Here is a 21,627-nt window from a genome sequence, read left to right on the forward strand (position 1 = left end):
GTGCAAGTATTTAACAATTAGTTCAAACTTTGACCTGTGGAGGGCAGTAATACACTTAGCAGTGTCTACACTGCTGGAATTCAAATAGAGAAGAAGAAGAGAGCTAGTTCAAGATGAGCATTTATGGTTAAAACGTGTAAAATTTTAAATTTTTTTTAGAAAATGAGCGATGGTTTCTCTAGATAAGACCCTTATTCCTCGTCTGGGATCGTTTAGAACGCTTTGAAGCTGCACTGAAACTGTAATTTTGACCTTCAACCGTTTGAAGGTCCATATAGTTAAGTCCACTATAAGGAGAATAATCCTGGAATGTTTTCATCAAAAACTTAATTTCTTTTCGACTGAAGAAAGAAGGACATGGACATCTTGGATGACACGGGGGTGAGTAAATTAGCAGGAAATTTTAATTTGAAAGTGAACTAATCCTTTAATTTGAAATCCCTGGTCTAGTCTACGTGAAACATTTACAAATATTGCTCTGTATAGGCTAATATGCATTTTATTAGAAAAACTATTATTTTACATTAATTAAGTTTGGTCAGGGGTTAGTTGTCACACTTTTTTTTATTTCTGTGAATAGGTTCATTTTTTAAATTGCTCGATAAGTACATACCTTATATCTATGGAACAAATTTAATAGCTATTTAATAAATAGTTTTTATTTGAAAAGAAATATATATAAATTATATATGGACCCTATGATATGTACACATAGCTCACTTTACGTTTGCCTTTTGTTCGATATTCACTATGGTGTTATGCCACTGTTTACCCACTAGGGGTCACTACCAATCTAAGAATCTAAAAGAAAAGTCACCTCTATAGAAAGGTTATTCTGTCCTGTACACAACTCAATATACAATATTTTGATTAAAAGTAAAAATAATTAACTTCTCCTGAATTTATATGGCATTTTGGTGAAAATTATTCAAAGATATTGTTTAAGGGATCTTACCTGGTGCTTCAATACACTATTATAATATATAATATAAATATATTATACACTATTGTCTATGCGTACTAAGATTGTGTGCATTTTAGTCTCATTAAATGTAAGCAGCTATCATAAAGCCCTTTCCTAAAATGAAAACTGAGAAAAACTGACAATTTCTTCTGACAAATCGGGATGTTTTTAATCACACACAGAAATAAAAGTAATCAAAATCACTTAAATTTTCATTACAAAAGTATTTTTCTTTGCTTTTGTGGTTACAGGCAGCTCTAAAGCAAAGCTTGAAACATCATTATTAGGGGGTTGTGTCCTCAAATCAAGCAATAGGGACCAATATAATAACATGGATGTGCATTTATTAACATGCCATATAAAGTATCACATTTCAAAAAGTTACAATTCACAAAATTAGTCTCTGCAAACAATTGTTGTTTGCAGCTATTAAACACAGATCATGTTACATTTAAGACAGCTATGAGAAACAAGTCACATTTATTAGGCATCTAATAACATTTAAACAATAATTTTCCTACAAACATTCTATTATGCATAAGATATTATAAAAAAAGATTAGTAAATCATGTAACAGATAATTATTTTCAGATATGCTGCTTAATTATATTTATATAAAATTGAACAAGTCCATCAAGGGTCAAGAAAGTGAAAACTGGAGGGGATCTTGCTGGTATTGTGATCTCTTAACATCACTATTAATTCTGTACAAGCTCTATTTGTGCCTCTAGCAAATGTAGTCAGATTTGAAATAATAATGCTGGAGACATTTCCCTAACCCCAGGCCCAGTAGGCATCTTCAGACTTCTTTCACGTTTTTTTAGAGGGAAATTCTGTGGAATGGATTTTAACATGGTAAAACAGAGCTGAAGGCATAATCAAATTAACCAAAATATTTAATAAATACACAAAAAAGGGGCAGAAAATATGTAGAAATTTGTGAATGATGCAGAGTCCATGCAGGCCTGCTGATCCCTGAAGAATCATGTCAGCTGCTTTCATGGTGTCAGCGCACATGATGACTGCTTCCCATTAGGATAGAGGATCACCTTTACCACGAGATGAGTGGTTTTCGTGTGGGCGGGGCTTGTTCTGACTGTGTGCGTTCCGGAGACTTTTTTGTGAGGGTCGAGCAAAGCAGGATGTCAAAGAGCGTGAGCTGCAGTCACAGGCTCCATCCTGGAAAAGAGAGGGGGGAAATAAGGAGATATTTTCAACTCAGCATTGACCAATCAAGTGACATTAAAGGTGCCCTAGAATTAAAAATTGAATTTATCTTGGCATAGTTGAATAACAAGAGTTCAGTACATGTAAAAGACATACAGTGAGTTTCAAACTCCATTGTTTCCTCCTTCTTATATAAATCTCATTTATTTAAAAACCTCCAAAGAACAGGCGAATCTCAACATAACACCGACTGTTACGTAACAGTCGGGATCATTAATATGTACGCCCCCAATATTTGCATATGCCAGCCCATGTTCCCAACATTATGAAAGCCAGTAACGTCTGGATGTGTACAGCTGAATCATCAGACTAGGTAAGCAAGCAAGAACAATAGCGAAAAATGGCAGATGGAGCAATAATAACTGACATGATCCATGATAACATGATATTTTTAGTGATGTTTGTAAATTGTCTTTCTAAATGTTTCGTTAGCATGTTGCTAATGTACTGTTAAATGTGGTTAAAGTTACCATCGTTTCTTACTGTATTCGCAGAGACAAGACTGTTGTTATTTTAATTTTTAAACACTTGCAGTCTGTATAATTCATAAACAACTTCATTCTTTATAAATCTCTCCAACAGTGTGTAATGTTAGCCATTAGCCACGCAGCACAGCCTCAAACTCATTCAGAATCAAATGTAACATCCAAATAAATACTATGCATGACGAACACTTTGTAAAGATCCATTTGAGGGTTATATTAGCTGTGTGAAATTTGTAAATGCACTGTATTATAGAGTCGCGAGCTCGATGGGCAGGGAGCATGCTATTTAAAGGGCCAGCAGCCCCTGAATCTGTGCATAGTTAATGATGCCCCAAAATAGGCAGTTAAAAAAATGAATTAAAAAAAAAAATGGGGTATTTTGAGCTGAAACTTCAGACACATTAAGGGGACACCTTAGACTTATATTATATCTTGTAAAAAAACGTTCGATGGCACCTTTAAAGGGATAGTTCATCCAAAAATAAAAACTGTCCCATGATTTACTCACCCTCAAGCCATCCAAGTTATATTAAAAAATATTTTGGCTCTTCCAAGCTTTATAATGGAGTAAATGGTACCATTTTTTGAAGCCCCAAAAAGCGCATCCATCCATCATAAAAGTAATCCATAAGGTTTATATGGTTAATATGCAAGTTATAATCATGCATACTTTTCTTACAAAATCACTTCAGAAGGCCTTTATTAACATCCTGGAGCCGTGTGGATTACTTTTATGATGGATGGATGGATGGATGGATGGATGCGCTTTTTTGGGCTTCAAAAAAAAAATGCACCATTCACTCCCATTATAAAGCTTAGAAGAGCTCTGATTGTGTTCGTCTGCAAGAAGATAGTCATATACACCTAGGATGGCTTTAGGGTGAGTAAATCATGGGATAATTTTCATGTTTGGGTGAACTATCCCTTTAAAACAAAGGCTAGAAATGCCTCATTTCATTTACTAATACTGATCCAATAATCTTCCTAGAGTGACTTTTCCTAGTTGTATTTAGTAAAAATGAGTTCCACTATGATGGTTACACTGTATTTCTGACATGTACTGTAAAATGTCATTATGTTTTGAAAGAATATATATATATATATATATATATATATATATATATATATATATATATATATATATATATATATATATATAATATAAATATTCCTTAAAGTATAAAAAGATAATTAGTTTAAAACAAAATAAAAAATATCTAGCAAATGTATCTTTTAAATTACAGGTTGTCATATGAACCAGACTGATGCAAGTCTCACAAATCTATACATAATTGTACTGTGAATTAGACAAAAAACAAAAATAAATAAAAATAAAGTTCACTGAGGGAGTCAGTTGTAAACAGCTCTGAATGATTCACTAATTGAGCGAGTCTGAATCACTAAGGCTGACTAAAAAGAGCCAGTTCATAAGAATCATTTGTTTATGACAAAACTTCATACGGATACACACAATGTTTTCCAAAGTGACTAGCTTTTAAATGATAGACACACAATTTCATTTTGCATTTGCTACCATTTTAGTCACAGTCTGGAGCCCTGACATATCATTCCCTCAACACCAAGCTTTCTATTTAGTTTATTGTCAAGTTTTTGAATAAGTTCAAATTCGCTTCTAACCTCCAAGCCTTTGTTCTTGCTGATTGAACCCCTGTCGATTTGGCGCTGGGTTTGGGTCTGGCTCTGACACACTGCCTCCTCTTTTTGGCTTTGTTTCATAAATCTGCGGTTCACGATTTTGGTGATGCTGTCATTTCTGACCAGTGGCACCGCTGGTATACGAGACGGGGGGTGCTCAGATTTCTTTGAACCCACCAGACCGATGTGATCCCTACGAGCCGCTGGCGCTTTCTCCACCTCCGGGTTGGTCTTCTCTCCTCGACCACACACGTTACGCAGAAACTCCTGGACCAGACCGTACTTGTGGACTCCTACAGTTTTACGACTGCCAGGTTTATCGCTGGCCTGCGTTGATACTGAGCTCGGCCTGCTAGATGTCGAAGCACGCTGCGACAGAGCCCACAAACCACGTTCCTTAGCTCCATAATCCAGCCTGGTGGAGGCGCTCAGAGATGAGGAAGAGGACAAAGAGGATGTAGTGAAGGAGGAAGAGGATGAGGGTGAAGTGGAAGAGGAAGACTTAGAGGAAAATGGAGAGGACGTGGAGTGTCTGCGCTGTATTTTCGGCGAGGTGGAATGTGGTTGAAATCGCTCAGTTGGACCAGGTACCCTTTCCAATGACGCTGACGTCTGCTGGGTTCTTGCGGATACAAATGAAGTCACCCGGGGTGACCAGTGCTTTGCAGCATAAAGACATCGAGGGACATCGGTCTGTAGCCCGATTGTGGTCACCTGTGGTTGGGATTGAGTTTGAGTTCCTGTACTCACAACACTCACCACATTGCTCCCAAACTCCTTTCCTCTTTTCCTCTCTAGAGGGCTGGATTGCGAGGTTTGAAGCACACTTGCTGTAATTTCCTTCATGTCATCACTCAAGTTGGCTGAGACGTCCAAGCTATTGAAAGCCAAGCGTGAAGGGGACGCAATACTGGAGGTCTGAAGACCTGAACAGGATGTAGAATTGATGACAGCTATTGAATTTCTCTCTGTCAAATTTTGGCGGTCAATCGGCATGCTACCCAGCCAGTTTTCATATGCAGAGACCCAGTCTTGGTTTACAAGGCCACAGGAAACAGCACTGAAATGTGGTTCCTGGCTCTCCTCACACTCTTCCTCCTGTCCTGCTACCAGAGAGCTCATCTGGATCCTTTTTGCCGATGGTGGGCTGAAATATATACGAATGCTGGTCCTCTCTGGAGCAGTGTGGCTTCTTTGGGTCAGCTCCTGGTTTAGGTTCAAACCAGGGAAACTGGAAGGCATTATAGGGCAGTCCCAAGTCTTACAGGCGTCATCTCTGTCCAGAAGGGCAGCTTCACGACTGAGGTACTTCCAGTTCTTGTTGGGTTTTGCTATGCCAGTTTTGAGAGTCATCCTGTTGGGAAAGCAAACTTTATTAAGTAATTAATAAATCTTAAAAAAAAAAAAAAAAAATGAGAACTTTATATAGATAGATAATTTGAGATGAAATTACAAAATAATCTGACCTCTCAATTTTTCCATCTTTTGTCATCATCTTATTTCTGGTGGACTGAAAGTGGGACAGAAAGATTTTTTTTTTTTTTTCACTCATGATTGGTGTCATTTTAAATATGTAAAAATATGAAATAAATTATTAGAAAAAATACATTACATTTCAAATATATTACAACAAACACATGACAGGGGTTGGAAAATGAAACACCAGGTTTCAGACCACAATCATTTATTAGTATGGTGTATGGCTCCTTTTGTGGCTAGTATATCATCAATTCATCTTGGGAATGACAGATACAAGTCCTGCACAGTGGCCAGAGGGATTTTGAGCCAATTCTCTTCCAAAACAGTGGCCAGGTCATGCTGATGCTGGTGGAGAAAAACTTTCCTGACTTGCTCCTCCAAAATACTAGCCTGGTAATACCAGACTCTGCTACTTCACTTTGCTTCGTAGACAGAGTCTGGAATGGCATAATAGAGAAGTGTTTTCTCTCTCGCCAGGGGGCGCTTGTCTGAAGTTTAAAATCATTGGTTACCCGTAAGCCAATCAGATACGTTTAGTTATGAGGTATGTTATGTGCCTGTACAGCCGCATCGAAGCACAGACATCATGCATCGAACTCAAATCTATGATTGAACTTCCACTGTAAACCTGTTGTAAACACATGATAAAACAAATGTTTATCAAACACTCTTCTTGTTCTGGCTTCAGTTTGAAAAAGAGTTGAATGTTCTCCATAACAGAGCGAATTGCATCCCGTGTCTCGTTTCCCATTTCCGCGGTCGTTTCGGTTTTCGATTTCTCTAACCTACTATGTAAAACTCGGCGCTTAGCATCTACGTCACGGCTCTCAGCCCGCCCTCTGTTCGTTGATTGGCCCGGCTGTTTCCAGACCGGTGGTAAACAGAAAGCTCTGACGCTGTCTCAGACTGAGTACAGAAGCGAAATGAAATTGAGCGGAAGTCTGACGTAGTCAGGCTACCAAAATACCCCAAAGTGGCTCAAAAATATTAAAATCTGGTGACTGTGCAGACCATGGGAGATGTTCAACTTCACTTTCATGTTCATCAAACCATTCTGTCACAAGTCTTGTTGTGTGTATTTGTGCATTATCATGCTGATTCACAGCACCCCCTTCAGGGTACAATGTTTAAACCTTCAGGTGCACATGGTCCACCAGAATGGTTCGGTAGTCCTTGGCAGTGACGCACCCACCGATCACCCAAAACCATCAATAATCCACCCCCATTCTTCATCCTGGGTGTTGAGCCTTTTTGGGGCTTCTCCACACCGTAACTCTATCGCTAATGTATGAAAGACAGTGAACTCAGAGAACAATACATGTTTCACATTGTCCACAGCCCAAAATTTGCACTGTGTTTGCACCAATGAAACTGACATTTGGCATTGGCATGAGTGACCAAAGGTCTGGCTATAGCAGCCCGACCATGAATATTGACTCTGTGGAGCTCCCGATGAACAGTTTTGGTGGAAACAGGAGAGGTGAGGTGCGCATTTGATTCTGCCGTGATTTGGGCAGCTGTGGTTTTATGTTTTTTGGATACAATCTGGGTTAATACCCGGACATCCCTTTCAGACAGCTTCCTCTAGCATCAACAGTTACTCCTGTTAGATGTGGTTTGTCCTACATGGTGGTATGCCAATAATACCCTGGATATCATGGCTCTCAATACACCAAAAAAGACTTACTGTCTTGGTCACAGATGAGCCAGCGAGACACGCACCAACAATTTGTCCTCTTTTGAACTCTAATATGTCTCCCATTATGGTGTGTGGGTTGCAATATTTTATGTACAGCTGTGCTAACTCAGCCTTCACACTCTGCTCTTACTGATGGAATGTAAAATCACTAAAGATTGGTCACCAGGCCATGAAACCTCCAACACTATATTGGCCAGTGTTTTAGTTCCAACCCCTGTATGTAGTATAGAAAATATTCTACCTGTACAGCAATATGACCACAATATCTCTAAGTGAATCATTTTGAGACAGGGACTCTTACTTAGGGATGAGCATTTTAAGATGCACGTCTTATTTAGGAAAAGTGTGTCAGAGAGACTGTTAGGGATTACAGAAAAGAAAACAGCAAGAAAACGCTTAAATAAAAAATGGAAAAATTCCTCTGCACACCATTCCAGGCTTTACTTAACCCCATCAAAGAACTGTCACTGTCTACATTCCAATTTTATTCTTAGCATCTATGATAATGAACAGACAATTTGATCAAAGGGAACAATGAAACTGCTGTCAACTTGGAGGACAATTTAAAATCACGTTGTTTAAAAATAGACGGTAACATCTTATGCATTAGATCCTCTGAATAATGCTTACTCATTCCTCTCTCTCCTCCTTTCCCTCAACCCTGCACAATGTTACCCCTGTTTACTGTAAAGGAAAGTAAACTCCTTATTTGAACTTCGGCTGAGCCTTGATAAGTGTCTCTGTGGTCACTGTGGTTTGGCTAAGCCTTTTTCAGAGTCAGAAGTTATGATTGAAGCTGATGTCTGTGCTCCGCCTGCTGTCCTACAGTCCCAAAAGGGGATTAGCCTAAATTCTGTTGCCATGCGGCCCTTTAACACACACACACACACTCACTCACGGGACTGTCTTAGATCTCTGACCTCTGTTGCTGTAGAAGTGTGAAACAAAGCCATTTGATGAGTATTATACATTAGTATAATGCATAAGCCTAATTAGATCCAATAGTTAGAGTATTAGAAATTGCATTAGGGAGTGTGCATGTATACAGTGTGCATGTATACACTACTGTTTAAACATTCGGAGTTAGTAAGATTTTAAGTCTCTTATGCTCACCATGGCTTCATTTATTTGATCAAAAATAGAATAAAAACAGAAATACTGTGAAATATTATTACAATTCAAAATAGCTTTTTTCTATTGAAATATATTGTAAAATGTAATTTATTCCTTTGATGATAAAGCTGAATTTCCAGTAGTTACTCATTATTTTAGTGTCACATGATCCTTCAGAAATAATTTTAAAATGCTGACTTGGTGCTCAAAAATATTTCTTATTATTGTCAATGTTGAAAACTGTGAATTGTGTGGAAACTGTGATTATTTCATAAATAAAAAGTTCAAATTATGTAACTTTTCACCAGTTTGATGCATTCTTGCTGAAAAAAAGTACAAAAAAAAAAAAAATCTCACTGACCCCAAACTTTTGAAAGACAAAAGACCTAAAATAGTGGAAACAGGTAAATATAAATATTAATAAAATTAAATAATAACAATAAGGTTCAATTCATTAACACTAGTTGTTGCATTAGATATCATGAACTAATGAAAATACGTTAAGTTAATGCTAATTTCTACATGCAGTGGCATGAAAAAGTATGTGAACCCCTTGCAGAATCTGTGAAAATGAGAATTATTTTAATAAAATAAGAGGGATAATAAAAAATGCATGTTATTTTTTGTTTAGTACTGTCCTGAGTAAGATATTTTACATAAAAGATGTTTGCAATAGCTGAATTTATTAAAATAACCCCATTCATAAGTATGTGAACTATTGATTCTCAATACTGTGTGTGGTTACCTGATGATCCACGACTGTTTTTATGTTTTGTGATGGTTGTTCATGAGTCTCTTGTTTGTTCTGAGCAGTTAACCTGAGCTCTGTTCTTCAGAAAAATCCTCCAGCTCCTTTAGATTCATCAGTTTTCAAGCATTTTTGCATATCTGAACCCTTTCCAGCAGCGACTGAATGATTTTGAGATCTGTGTTTTCACACTGAGGACAATTGAGGGACTCAAACTCAACTATTAAAAAAGGTTCAAACATTCACTGATGCTCCAGAAGGAAACACGATGCATTAAGTGTTGGGGGGGGGGTGAAAACTTTTGAATAGGATGAAGATGTCACAATTTTTCTTATTTTGTTTAAATATCTTTGTTTTTCATTTAGTTCTGCCCTTTGGAAGCAACAGAAGATACTTGCATGTTTCCTGGCAGAAAAATTAAGTACAATTTACCTTGATCTTCAAATTCAAAAGTTTTCGCACCCCGACTCTTAATGCATCGTGTTTCCTTCTGGAGCATCCGTGAATGTTTGAACCTTTTTTAATAGTTGAGTTTGAGTCCCTCAGTTGTCCTCAGTGTGAAAAGACGGATCTCAAAATCATTCAGTCACTGCTGGAAAGGGTTCAAATATGCAAAGATGCTTGAAAACTGAAGAATCTGCAGGAGCTGGAGGATTTTTCTGAAGAACAGAGCTCAGGTTAACTGCTCAGAACAAACAAGAGACTCATGAACAACCATCACAAAACAAACAAACAGTCGTGGATCATCAGGTAATCACACACAGTATTGAGAATCAATGGTTCACATACTTTTGAATGGGGCCATTTTAATAAATTCAGCTATTGTTTTGTCTTGTGAACTAAATATAAACATCTTTTATGTAAAATTTCTTACTCAGGACAATACTAAACAAAAAATAACATGCATTTTTTATTATCCCTCTTATTTTATTAAAATAATTATCATTTTCACAGATTCTGCAAGGGGTTCACATACTTTTTCATGCCACTGTATACTAATATATTTTTAACATTTGAAATGAGATAAATTAACATTAGTTTATTAGAATTATGAATAAACATGAATTAACAATAGATTAACCTCGATTAATAAATGCTTTAAAAATGTTTCTTGTTGTTTATAATACCTAATGCACTAATAATGTTACCAAATTGAACTATAATTATTATAAATTATAGTTCTATGTAGAACTTTAATGGAAAGTGTTACCAATTAAATAATAGTTGATCCAAAAACAATAAACAATTGTGTCTAGTAAGACCTTTTTTGATCGTTGACCTTACACAAATCAGCATTATATAAATTATAATTCAGCGTATTACACAAATACTTTGCATACCAGCATTTTTCTGTTTTGCTTTGCTGTCTTCGACCTTTCGCACTCTAGACGCACATGGTTCAGGTGTTCTAGCAGTTCCTGCCGCTCAGAGCTCCAGTTGCTCTCACGGATCTTCAGCTGTCTTGTCAGGTCCATGACTGCAGTGTAGGACTCGGCTAACAGGTGCTGAAGCTTCTCAACGTGGTCCTTCTTCAAAGCCGCATTCAGGTCTGATGGACTCTTTATTCCTGCCTTCCCAGCTGGACCCTCCAGCTTTAAACAAACAAAAACAACTATAAAATGATGATGGTGACTTTTTTAATTTCATAAAGCTTTTTTAAGTCCCTACAGGCCCCGAGAATGAATAAAGTAGAGGTGATGACATGAGAACCACGCATCAGGTTTATTGATGCTCTCTGACGGGAATTTACACTGATATTCTGGTTCTCACCCTGCTTATGAGGCTCTTGAGCTCTGTACACTCCACAGCCCATGCTGCCTTGGCGTTTGCAAACTGCCGGATGACAAACTGGGCTGCCCTGTACTGCTCCCAAAGTTCAGAGAACAGCTCCTGCAGTGCTGCCCTCAGGTCTGACAGCAGGGCACTGCTCACCTGGGAGAGGAACACACAGGTCTGAATGTACACTGGATAATGGGAATTTATCTACCCCTGTTGCCCATTTTCAACAATGCTATTGGGCTAATCTATACCCAAACAGCAAGCATTTTCAACTACAGTATATTATGAAAATTTTTTTTAATTAAAAGGAGCCCAAGAATGCTTTTTCACAAGATGTAATATAAGTCTAAGGTGTCTCCTGAATGTGTCTGTGAAGTTTCAGCTCAAAATACCCCATAGATTTTTTTTTATTAATTTTTTTAACTGCCTACTTTGGGGCATCATTAACTATGCACTGATTTTGGCAGTGTGCCGCCCCTTTAAATCACGCGCTCCCTGCCCCCCGAGCTCTCGACTATAATACAGTGCATTTACAAAGTTCACACAGCTAATATAACCCTCAAATGGATCTTTACAAGATGTTCGTCATGCATGCTGTATGCATGCTTCGAATTATGTGAGTAAAGTATTTATTTTGATGTTTACGTTTGATTCTGTATGAGTTTGAGGCTATGCTCTGTGGCTACACTGTTGGAGAGATTTATAAAGAATGAAGTTCTGTTTATGAATTATACAGACTGCACATGTTTAAAAATGAAAATAGCGACGGCTCTCTTGTCTCCGTGAATACAGTAAGAAACGATGGTTACTTTAACCACATTTAACCGTAAATTAGCAACATGCTAATGAAACATTTAGAAAGACAATTTACAAATATCACTAAAAATATCATGTTATCATGGATCATGTCAGTAATTATTGCTCCATCTGCCATTTTTCGCAGTTGTTCTTGCTGGCTTACCTTGTCTGTGCACAGATCCAGACGTTAATACTGCCTTTCCTTGTCTAATGCCTTGAACATGGGCTGGCATATATGCAAATATTGAGGTCATACATATTAATGATCCCAACTGTTACGTAACAGTCGGTGTTATGCTGAGATCCGCGTGTTTTCCGTAAGTCTTTTAAACAAATGAGATTTATATAAGAAGGAGGAAACAATGGAGTTTGAAACTCAATGTATGTCTTTTCCATGTACTGAACTCTTGTTATTTAACTATGCCAATATAAATTAAATTTTTGATTCTAGGGCACCTTTAAGTTTTTGAATGCATTCACATTTATAGATAGTGTTGTAACATGTCTACCAAAAGTGTTTGATTCTATTATTGTTACCTCAGTAATACTCATTCTTTTTCATACCTGAATGTCGCATTTCTCTTGAAGATTGTACTTGCACGCTCTTGACTCTATGTCCTTCAGGAGATGAATTTCATTCTGACAATACATCTGAAATTAAAAGATATATCATATAACTGAGTGTTTCTGAGTGAAATAAACTTCACCCTTTGAATAGTTGTGTGGGAAAATTATTTATATTATTGTTTTTTATAAAATGTGTGAAATATAAGACATACAATGTGTGAAAAATATAGATTACAGAGGAATTATCAAAAAAAATTAAAATCCTCCAATTTCTCAGATTATCTCATTAGCTTGAATTATGCAAAGTGTGTGAAAAATTATGTACAGTAACTGTGTATTCTTATAACATAATTTTCACCAAAAAAAACACTATTAAACACAATACAAGATGAGCTAGGAAATATTTGATGGGAATATACAGTATGTATACATACCGTTGAAAATTGTTAGTTGGCAAATTAAATAAATCAAAAGTCTTTTGGGATTTCACAGGGCCCAAAAAGTGCCCAAAGTTGAGGAACTACAAAGCACTAAACTACATTATGCTGTTATTTCAACTGCAAATAAGAATTCTTATTCAGAAAATCTCATCTACCTCCATCAATAAAGATGTATGACCACAGCAGCAAATGTTGTTGCCCAAATTTACCTCAAACAGGTTCTTTCCATCTCCGGTGGGTCTCTCTCCCTGCCGCCACTGCTGGATGAACCATCGGAGCTGCAGAGTGAGCAGCACTAAGCTGTCCTGGTTACACCCATTTCTAACATTTCCTTCACATGGACGTTCTTGTCTTGCTTGAGTCGTTGCGTCCTCTTTCATTGCGCATAAATCTTCACCAAAATGTAATATATTCTTTTCTGTGACAGGCCCAGTGCACTCTGAAGTGGAGTTTGACAGTACCTCCAACTTTTCTACAAGAGCATGCAGCTGGGCTTGTAACACTTCTAGTCCATTGGTCAAGGGACTCAACATGGGGTCCAGAAGCCATTGATGTGTCTTGCACTGAGGATCTACTGTCGTTTTGCTTAGGTAAGGGCCACCAGGAGGAGTCTTATGGGTACATGTAGGTGATAGGCCATTTTTCGCTGGTGCTGTCAGGAGCTGGATAGTTGATCTGACAAGCAGTGCCTGGTCATGGATGGCAAGAAGACCTTCTAGATCCTTCACACCAAAAGTGCAGTCTGACTTACATGAAGCTTGTCCATCTTCCTCTTTAGTCTCTGCAAAAAGCTCCTGTTCCCCACCGATTGGCCCTTCTCTGTGCATGTGGAAAGAAGAGTTCTCCATATGTTCTTCCTCTGCATGCTTCTGGTTCTCCTGCATACTATTGTGGATAGTCAATGCATCTGCTTTCTCTTTACCATCCAGACATCCACCTCCAAGAACCTCCACCTGCTCCCCAGTGCGAAGAGTCAATGCTAACCCTTCACCAGCCCCCTTCACCATCTCCTCTTCTTCCAGGCTTCCTCCTCCTCGTTCACGCAGTTCACTCATCTCTGCCCGCAAGCCACGGTTCTCCACCTCTAGCTCCACTATTCGACGACTCAGCAGCGTAGCTTCCTCTTCCACCAGCCGCAAATGAACTTTGACCTCTGCTTCTCGAGTGTGGGCGGAGTTAGTGGTGCCCGCTGCAGCCTGGTTTTCATCCACCTCACCATAAAGCAGACGGTATTTGGCAAGCTCTTCCCGCATCGTCTCACTTTCCAGGGCCATCTTTGTTAGCTTCTTGCACATGAGCGCAGACTCCTCTTTGGCAAAGTGGAGCTGGCATTTCAAATCAGCACTGTCATCCTGTAGAGAACACAGGTATGTTAAATGGTTGGCATATACTTTTACTAATACATAAACACAGCAAGGCTACCCTCCTTGGCTATGATCACAATGCCTAACAGGGTTCTGTTCCACTAATCACTGAATTGAGAACGTATTTTAAAATCCTGTTCAATTGGATGGATGGATGATAGATAAACCAGCAACAACCTTCACAAATCAATTGGTTACACTAATGTAACGTCCAACTCACCTGTGGAGAGAGTTTCTTTTCACTCTTGCCTGATGTTGATCTCAAACTTCTTCTCTTCAGAGAATTCTGTGGATGCACCATATCCATAATAAGTCTAAACACATTTTAACAGCATACTATGGCCATTGCAATTTGTCCCTTAAAATAATGTCCTCCTATGGGCATAAGTGTTCATTTGAGTTATATTCATCATAGTTGTTATTTTCCATCATACCACTGTCCAATGCATTCCAATATCCAATGAAATGTGTGACTGTAAGGAAAGTATGCACCTAATAAACACACTTAATCATGTTAGTGTGAGGTGGCAAGAACTCCAACTCTATTACTCCTCCAAACATCCATACTGCTCCAAGTATGTCAAGAATGCTAGCTAGAGTCAGTCTATCTGTCTGCTGCTTTGTCTGGGAGAATCAAACCCTTAAAAGTACAAAGAGCAGAGGAGGAGCATGTGGTCTCCATATTATCTTCTTTAAATGTTAAAAAAAACTTCATTGATTCAATCCAAATCAAGACTAGACTGTCGTGATTTAACTGTAACACCAAGATAAATGTCTTTTAAAGGAGTCCTTTAAATATGGACTAATATACTTTAGTTAGTGTGGAATGTTGCTGTTTGAGCATAAACAACATCTGCAAAGTTACGACGCTCAAAGTTCATTGCAAAGGGAGATATTGTCTTTTACAGAAATCGCTTTTTAAGGACTAAAACAAACTGGTGTTAGGGATTACAACGAGCTTCTTCCTGGGTTGGTGACATCACAAACCCATAGATTTTCATAAACCCTGATCCTGGGAACAAAGGGGGTGAGGCCATGTTGGGCTGCTTTAGAGAAGAGGAAGAGTTGTTGTAGTAGAGTGTTGTTACCATGCCGTCATTTCCTTCCATCAGTGTCCGACTGAATAATGTAAGGCTGACCACCGTTACTGACAATCGTCATTTTGGCTGCGGGAGATTCTCCATCTTTGTTGTTGTTGAGCATTTGAAGCGTGAGCTGTTAAAGCTCCGCCCTCTTCTGGAAAGGGGGCCGGGAACAGCAGCTCTTTTGCATTTAAAGGGACACACACAAAAACAGTGTGTTTTTGCTCACACCCAAATAGGGGCAAATTTGACAAGCTATAATAAATTATCTGTTGGGGTATTTTGAGCTGAAACTTCACAGACACATTCTGGGGACACCAGAGACTTTATATTATATATTATATTATATTATATTATATTATTTATATTACATTTTGTAAAAGGGGCATTATAGGTCCTCTTTAAAAGTACAGCTTGTTGATTTGGAGATTATAAATCAAGATTGCAAAAAGATTTTTGACTGGATGGATGAGTGTTCATATGTAGATCATCATGTTTCAGGTAGTGTCAGGCTCACACCAGGCCTTGATAATCTGGTTGTAGCTGATTTGTTCTGCTGGTGAGGATCAGGAATGGGCAGCAGCTGTCTGAGCTGAGCTGCTGGGATCCACTTCTAAGCACTGAATCCTGGATTAAACTGAATGCGTGCCGTTATTAAAGACCTACAGGCCTTCATTGCCAATAAAAATTAACTTTTTTCTGTGCATCATGTTGGTATAATGGTGGCAAACACTATTTTTTATTAATATGAGATAGTGAAAGTAAAGAACATGGCTTGTTGCTAGTATTTTTAGTACGCATGTCGTAACTTCAAATCATAAGACCCGGATTTAACCATATGATATCTGGCTTGCAGCCAGGGTTGAACAATGACAAGGATCTCCCCTTCATATGTATTTTTAAGTGGTTGGTTCCTCACTCGCTCTTCACCCTTGTCTTTCAATTGTCCCATTTTTTTCACTTCTCCCCCTCATGCATCCACAAGTGAGAAAGACAGCTGTGGTTTGAATTCAGACCCTTAGATCATTCTTTGCCCTACCCAAGCAGTCAGCTGTCGGTTACACCCACTATATACAGTTGGGGTAAAGGTCAGATTGTAATTCTAACGGCATCATGAAATTAAGTCTACCCAACAAGCAAGAATTGCTGTAAAGTGATACATACAGTATATAGTGATATAAGGGACATATATATAGGATGTACAGTACATACATATATATTAGCATTCAAAAGTTTGGGGTCAGTATTTTTTTTAAAGAAATAAAAGAAATGAATACTTCTATTCAGCAAGGATGCACTTTTTCAAAAGTGACAGTAAAGACATTTATAATGTTACAAAATATTTCTATTTAAAGTAATTGCTGTTCTTTTAAACCTTATATTCATCAAAAAGTCCTGAAAAAAATGTTCACACAAAAATTTTAAGCAGAGCCACTGTTCTTAACATTGATTATAATAAGAAATTAGCATATTAGAATGAAAATGAAAATTCAACTTTGTCATCATAGGAATACATTTAATTTAAAATACATTAAAATAGAAAACTGTTATATTAAATTGTAATAATATTTCACAATATTACTGTTTTTAATGTCCAATAAATGCAGCCTTGGTGAGCATAGTCAGAATTGATTTTGACTTCTTTCAAAAACAATTAAAAATCTTGCAGACCCTAAACTTTTGAATGGTAGTGTGTGCGCAAGCGTACGTGTATGTGTGTGTGTGTACAGCAAAATTTTTTGTGGTTGAAGCACCTGTGATTTGTCCATCTCGGCCTGCAGGACTTGCTTAGCGACCTCCAGATCCTGCAGCCGTTCACGCAACTCCTCATTTTCCCATTCTAGCCGTGCATTTTTCTTTTGAACGGCCTCAAGTTCACTGTGCAGGCGAAGGGAGACGCTTTTTGCCACCTGGGAAAACAATATTCATATAGAATTAAGTAAATACACCGCAAACTATGAGTCAGTGCTATCCACAAAAACACTGATGTTAATATGATAATGATCTCATGCCCTTTCATTCCCTTGGAGAATATTATTAAACACAAGAAACTATTTAAAGAAAATAAAAATCTGAAACTTTATAAGGAACATTGCAAAAAGAGGATTAAGTTACCATGTTTCAGCTGTGCTTTGTGACATTGAGGATGCGAGGAAGTGAAGTGATAAGTCAATCGTTTTGGATTCAATATGGGTCGCCTCCTTTGCTATCCTTTGTAAAGCACTCATCCTCTAGATGCTCAAGGGGTTGCTAACAATTGATAATAATGCCAAGGGAAAACTGTGAGAGTACATGTGATTATGCCGTTGCAAACAGCGCATGACTTTTCTTTTTTATAGCGCAGGCCGATTATTATCAGTATTGAATTCCAGGAGCAACCCCACAGTCTCTGATTTCTCTGTGAAAAATGTAAGTTAATGATGAAAATGTGGAGTAAAGCAGATATTGAAAAGGATGCTGTGAGATATCAGGTTGCAGGACACTCCCATGGGGGTTGTTGAGCACTGAATAACTTGACGGAGTGCTGGTGAGGACGCTGAGCAGTGGACTGGACACACATACTGGCCCAGTTTGTGAAAGGAGGGTATCTATTTCTCTCACATGCCTTTAAAATAGACTGGTCATGGACATGCCCACAACACACACCAGCAGCTGTGCTTGAATACTTCCCTTCTAAGATACCGTGGCTATAGTCCTTGACACATATACCATCCATACACACACAAACTCTTTTATTCAACCTTGATTCTTTCTGCAAAATGACATTTTCACACTTTATTCTGTGCAAACAAAGAACCTGGAGTTTGTTTTGCATAGTCTGGAGAAGGCAGATTTCAAAAGAAAACAGTCGTTTTATATAGGTTGCCCTGCTGTGTAGATTGGTTTTTAATTTGTAACGTTCCTACACAAAGCTCTGCCGCTGATTGGCTGAGAAGTTCAAACCAAAAAATGCTTATGCTGTGAGTGGCCCACCACAAATTGAGCTACCCCGATTGTCTGCCAAGCAGAAAACCGAGGGTTTTTCTACTCATTTTACCAGTTGGACCCACTCCAAAAATAAAACCACTCACAACACATGTCAAACTATAAAGCAAAGTGATATTTTCGCTCTCGCTAAGCCCTTAGTAACACAATTTGGGTCACAAACCACAATGGAAAGATTACACAATCCATCCATGAGTGTATGCTGATTCATAAAAACAGAGTTTTGACTCATATAATGACTTACTATTCGACATTTAATTGGCACTAAGCGTTAAGCAATTTTGATAAACATCCTGTCCTGATGAATGCCATGGATGGACTGCATCCAAAACCCTAACAGTGGTTTTCCTGTACACACACCACTGTAGCTTAATTGCACCCAAATCATGAGGGAAATATTTATTTAATTACAACCTGAATGTCAGTCCTCATACAAGTACTTTCTCACACAAACACACTCAACATCAGCAAATCATGACTGTAAGCACATCCTCACCCTAATGTCATGCTCAAGTGTTCTGATAAGCTCCCCGTCGACCTGTCCCGTCTGGGCTACGCGCAGGCTGCGTCTCTCGGCTTTCCTGAGTCGGTACTGCAAGATGCGACAGGCCTTATTAGCCTGTTCCAGCTGCTGTCGGAGTTCCTGCAGCTGGTATACATCCTCCTCCATGTACATGTCTCTCATCTCCAGCATCTCCGAACGCAGCTCCTCCATTTCGTCCTGAAAAGACAGCCAAAAATGGTTTACGTAAACCTCCTCAGCATTGCGCCAACCATAAATGTCTTGAAATTAAGACATGAGAAAAATATATGCACTCTTCCTAGTCTAAATCATATGTGTTTGTACACAAAAGAGTGTTTCTTATTAATCAACTTTTAATTTTGGCCTCCAACCAATTCGTCCAAGCCAGCATTGGCATTATGTGTCGAGTGCCAGAACGCTGTGCGCATTAACCCACAGAACCAGAGGCACGTGCCAAGATTGATGCACTGTCCTTCTTTTCGCTTTCAGGGATGCATTGCTGGCACTTCTGTTGACTTCTTGATTTCTACTGAAACACCTTGCACTTAATCACAGTAAAGCTTATCTCTGTGAACCTGTCCTACTATTGCTTGTCAGAGCCAATGAGGGATGACACAAGCCAATTAGCGAAAGTGTAATCTTCTAAGAAGAAAGTAAATCTTACAGTATAAGCCATGTCACGTGCAGTTTATTTTTGCTTGGTTTATGTGCCTGTTCAAATATGTTTATGTGTAGCAGACACTTTAACAAGCATGACGTATTCTGAAATGTTTTAAATGTTTTTAGGTTTTGTTTCTGGTATATTCATAAGTGAACACAAATGCATATGTATATAGCAAAGATTTTTAAATACCAAAAAATCTCCTAAGCACAATTTATGTTCTAACCTGAAAAATTAGGTTTATGTCTCTTTGGAAAAATCATGTCATGAGCTTAAACTGTTTTTTTGAACATTGCAACTGGTTTGTAACCGGTCCAAGGTGGATTACCAGCTCTAAACAGCTTGATCAATAGTCCAGCACATCATATGACATGGTTTATGCCATATTAGCTCATAAAAGTATGATGCTTAATAATGAAACCGGCTGTTACAGTTAAGATACCTAAAACACAAATAATCAAACACATTTTTGCAACAATACATAGTTTTGTAATTATCCATCCAGTCATCTTTTAAAAGCTACTACTGTATGTTTATGTTTCAGAAAAGCAATTGGTGATCATCCATGACAATGTCCTTTAAGATGATGTCAGATAAATTAAAACATGTTCACTATGACAAATGACCTTTGTGGCAATTATAAACGACTTACATTTGATTGCCTTCTGATATTTAAAGGGCAGTTTATCATTAAACATATCCCACTTTACATGAACTCCCCCTAGTATAACTTACACCATGCAAAAATGATTATTTGCAAACAAATGAATATATCAATCAATCAATCTCACCTTTAAATATTCATTTTCCGATCTTAGGTCGTCAATCTCTCTCAGCAGATCCTCATGCACCCCATCAGTAAAGTCTCCAGTCAGATCCGAAAATGCCACAGATGCGCTCAAGTTCAAGCGACTATCCAAGGAAACGTAGGACCTCTGATCTCCAGGAGAGATGCTTCCCTCGCCGAAGCCAAACCCTGGAGACAGGGTGGCACTGATCAGGTCATCATCTTCTCTATGTTCTGATATTTGCTCAGCTAAATCGTCCATCATCTCTTCGTCGGTTCCTCCGTGACAGACCTCACCACACTGGGCATCAGTGGACTGCTTCTGCTCCTCAGATGCGTCCGAGATCTCAGAGCTGCTGTCCGCGGAAGAGAGTTTCCCCGCAGCGCAGCCAGAGTCTTTACTCAGGTCATCAGACGTGATGCTTCCATCCGATAGCTTTCTTCTCCCGGATGATTTACTGCGACTGCTGTCGGAGCGTTTTCTCGACTCTGGTTTCATCTCCTTTTTCCCAGCATGGATGTTTGGCGTGACCGATAATCCACGCTTTGGTTTCTTGGAGTGAATCTCCTTAGTTTTGTTCTGAGAGGGTGTTGGAGTGATTTTAGGTTGTTTTGACGTCATGTGTTGCACATGATGCCGGTGGATTTGTCTTGACTGCTGGTGGCTGCTCGCGTCTCCACAGGCTTTATCCTGCCCGTCCCGACCATGATGGGATGAGCGTGCAGCAGATTCAGGATTCGCCTCAAGTTTTGTTTTTGTCATTGTCGGCGTTCAAAGATGAGAATCTCCTCTTATTCACATTTCATGGCTTATCCTGTGTGGGGAAAAAATAAAGAAAATTTTGAAAGATTATGTTTCCAGGCAGTAATGAGATGAATAATGCCCTCTGAAGAGTTTGTGTGAGATGAGGTAAAGTTAAGGTAAATCCGAGTAAAGCCGTTAGTCTAGTGGTTGAGTGAATATCTGTACTGTGTGTGTGGCCATGTGCTTTAAAAACTCTAAAATCTCCGCCCCACAAACAGGAGCTTTGCTCTCTCTCTCTCTTTCTCTCACTCTATCTGAGTCAGGGTTAACTCAGCTTTACTGGCATGATTACGAACAGCTACAGTAGTGCCAAACCATTGCTTTACTAGCGTAAAATTATAGTATTTTCCCAGACACTCATGCATATTTGTTAAATATATAATTGAAAACACAGTTTATTTTTATTTTTCAGTTATTACATACTTTACTGATATCGGTAACAGTGTCTGTAGGCATAATAAGCTT

At 38.5% G+C, this 21,627-nt stretch overlaps 1 protein-coding gene across 1 annotated transcript; it reads right to left on the minus strand.

Moving 5' to 3' along the window:
* Positions 1-1,610: 1,610 nt before the first annotated feature.
* Positions 1,611-21,120, minus strand: si:ch211-197l9.2 (microtubule cross-linking factor 2). The gene is made up of 11 exons (XM_067371878.1): positions 20,362-21,120; positions 18,883-19,107; positions 17,156-17,311; positions 14,540-14,605; positions 13,165-14,307; positions 12,513-12,599; positions 11,142-11,303; positions 10,712-10,963; positions 5,799-5,842; positions 4,315-5,686; positions 1,611-2,143 (listed from the first exon to the last, which is right to left on the minus strand). The coding sequence occupies exons 1-11, from the start codon at positions 21,118-21,120 to the stop codon at positions 1,997-1,999; spliced, it is 4,413 nt and encodes a 1,470-aa protein (XP_067227979.1). The 3' UTR covers positions 1,611-1,996.
* Between the last annotated feature and the right edge of the window lie 507 nt (positions 21,121-21,627).

The sequence above is a fragment of the Chanodichthys erythropterus genome, chromosome 20 (genome assembly GCF_024489055.1).
Source record: "Chanodichthys erythropterus isolate Z2021 chromosome 20, ASM2448905v1, whole genome shotgun sequence".
Lineage (NCBI taxonomy): Eukaryota > Metazoa > Chordata > Actinopteri > Cypriniformes > Xenocyprididae > Chanodichthys > Chanodichthys erythropterus.

Bases quoted from the DNA above. Each gene is read 5' to 3' on its own strand.
- si:ch211-197l9.2 (XM_067371878.1), bottom strand. From the start codon at position 21,120: ATGACAAAAACAAAACTTGAGGCGAATCCTGAATCTGCTGCACGCTCA. The intron at 12,600-13,164 runs GTAAATTTGGGC...TTTTAATTTCAG, and splicing joins ATGGAAAGAACCTGTTTGAG to ATGTATTGTCAGAATGAAAT. The intron at 2,144-4,314 runs GTTAGAAGCGAA...TCTCTTTTCCAG, and splicing joins GCAAGAACAAAGGCTTGGAG to GATGGAGCCTGTGACTGCAG.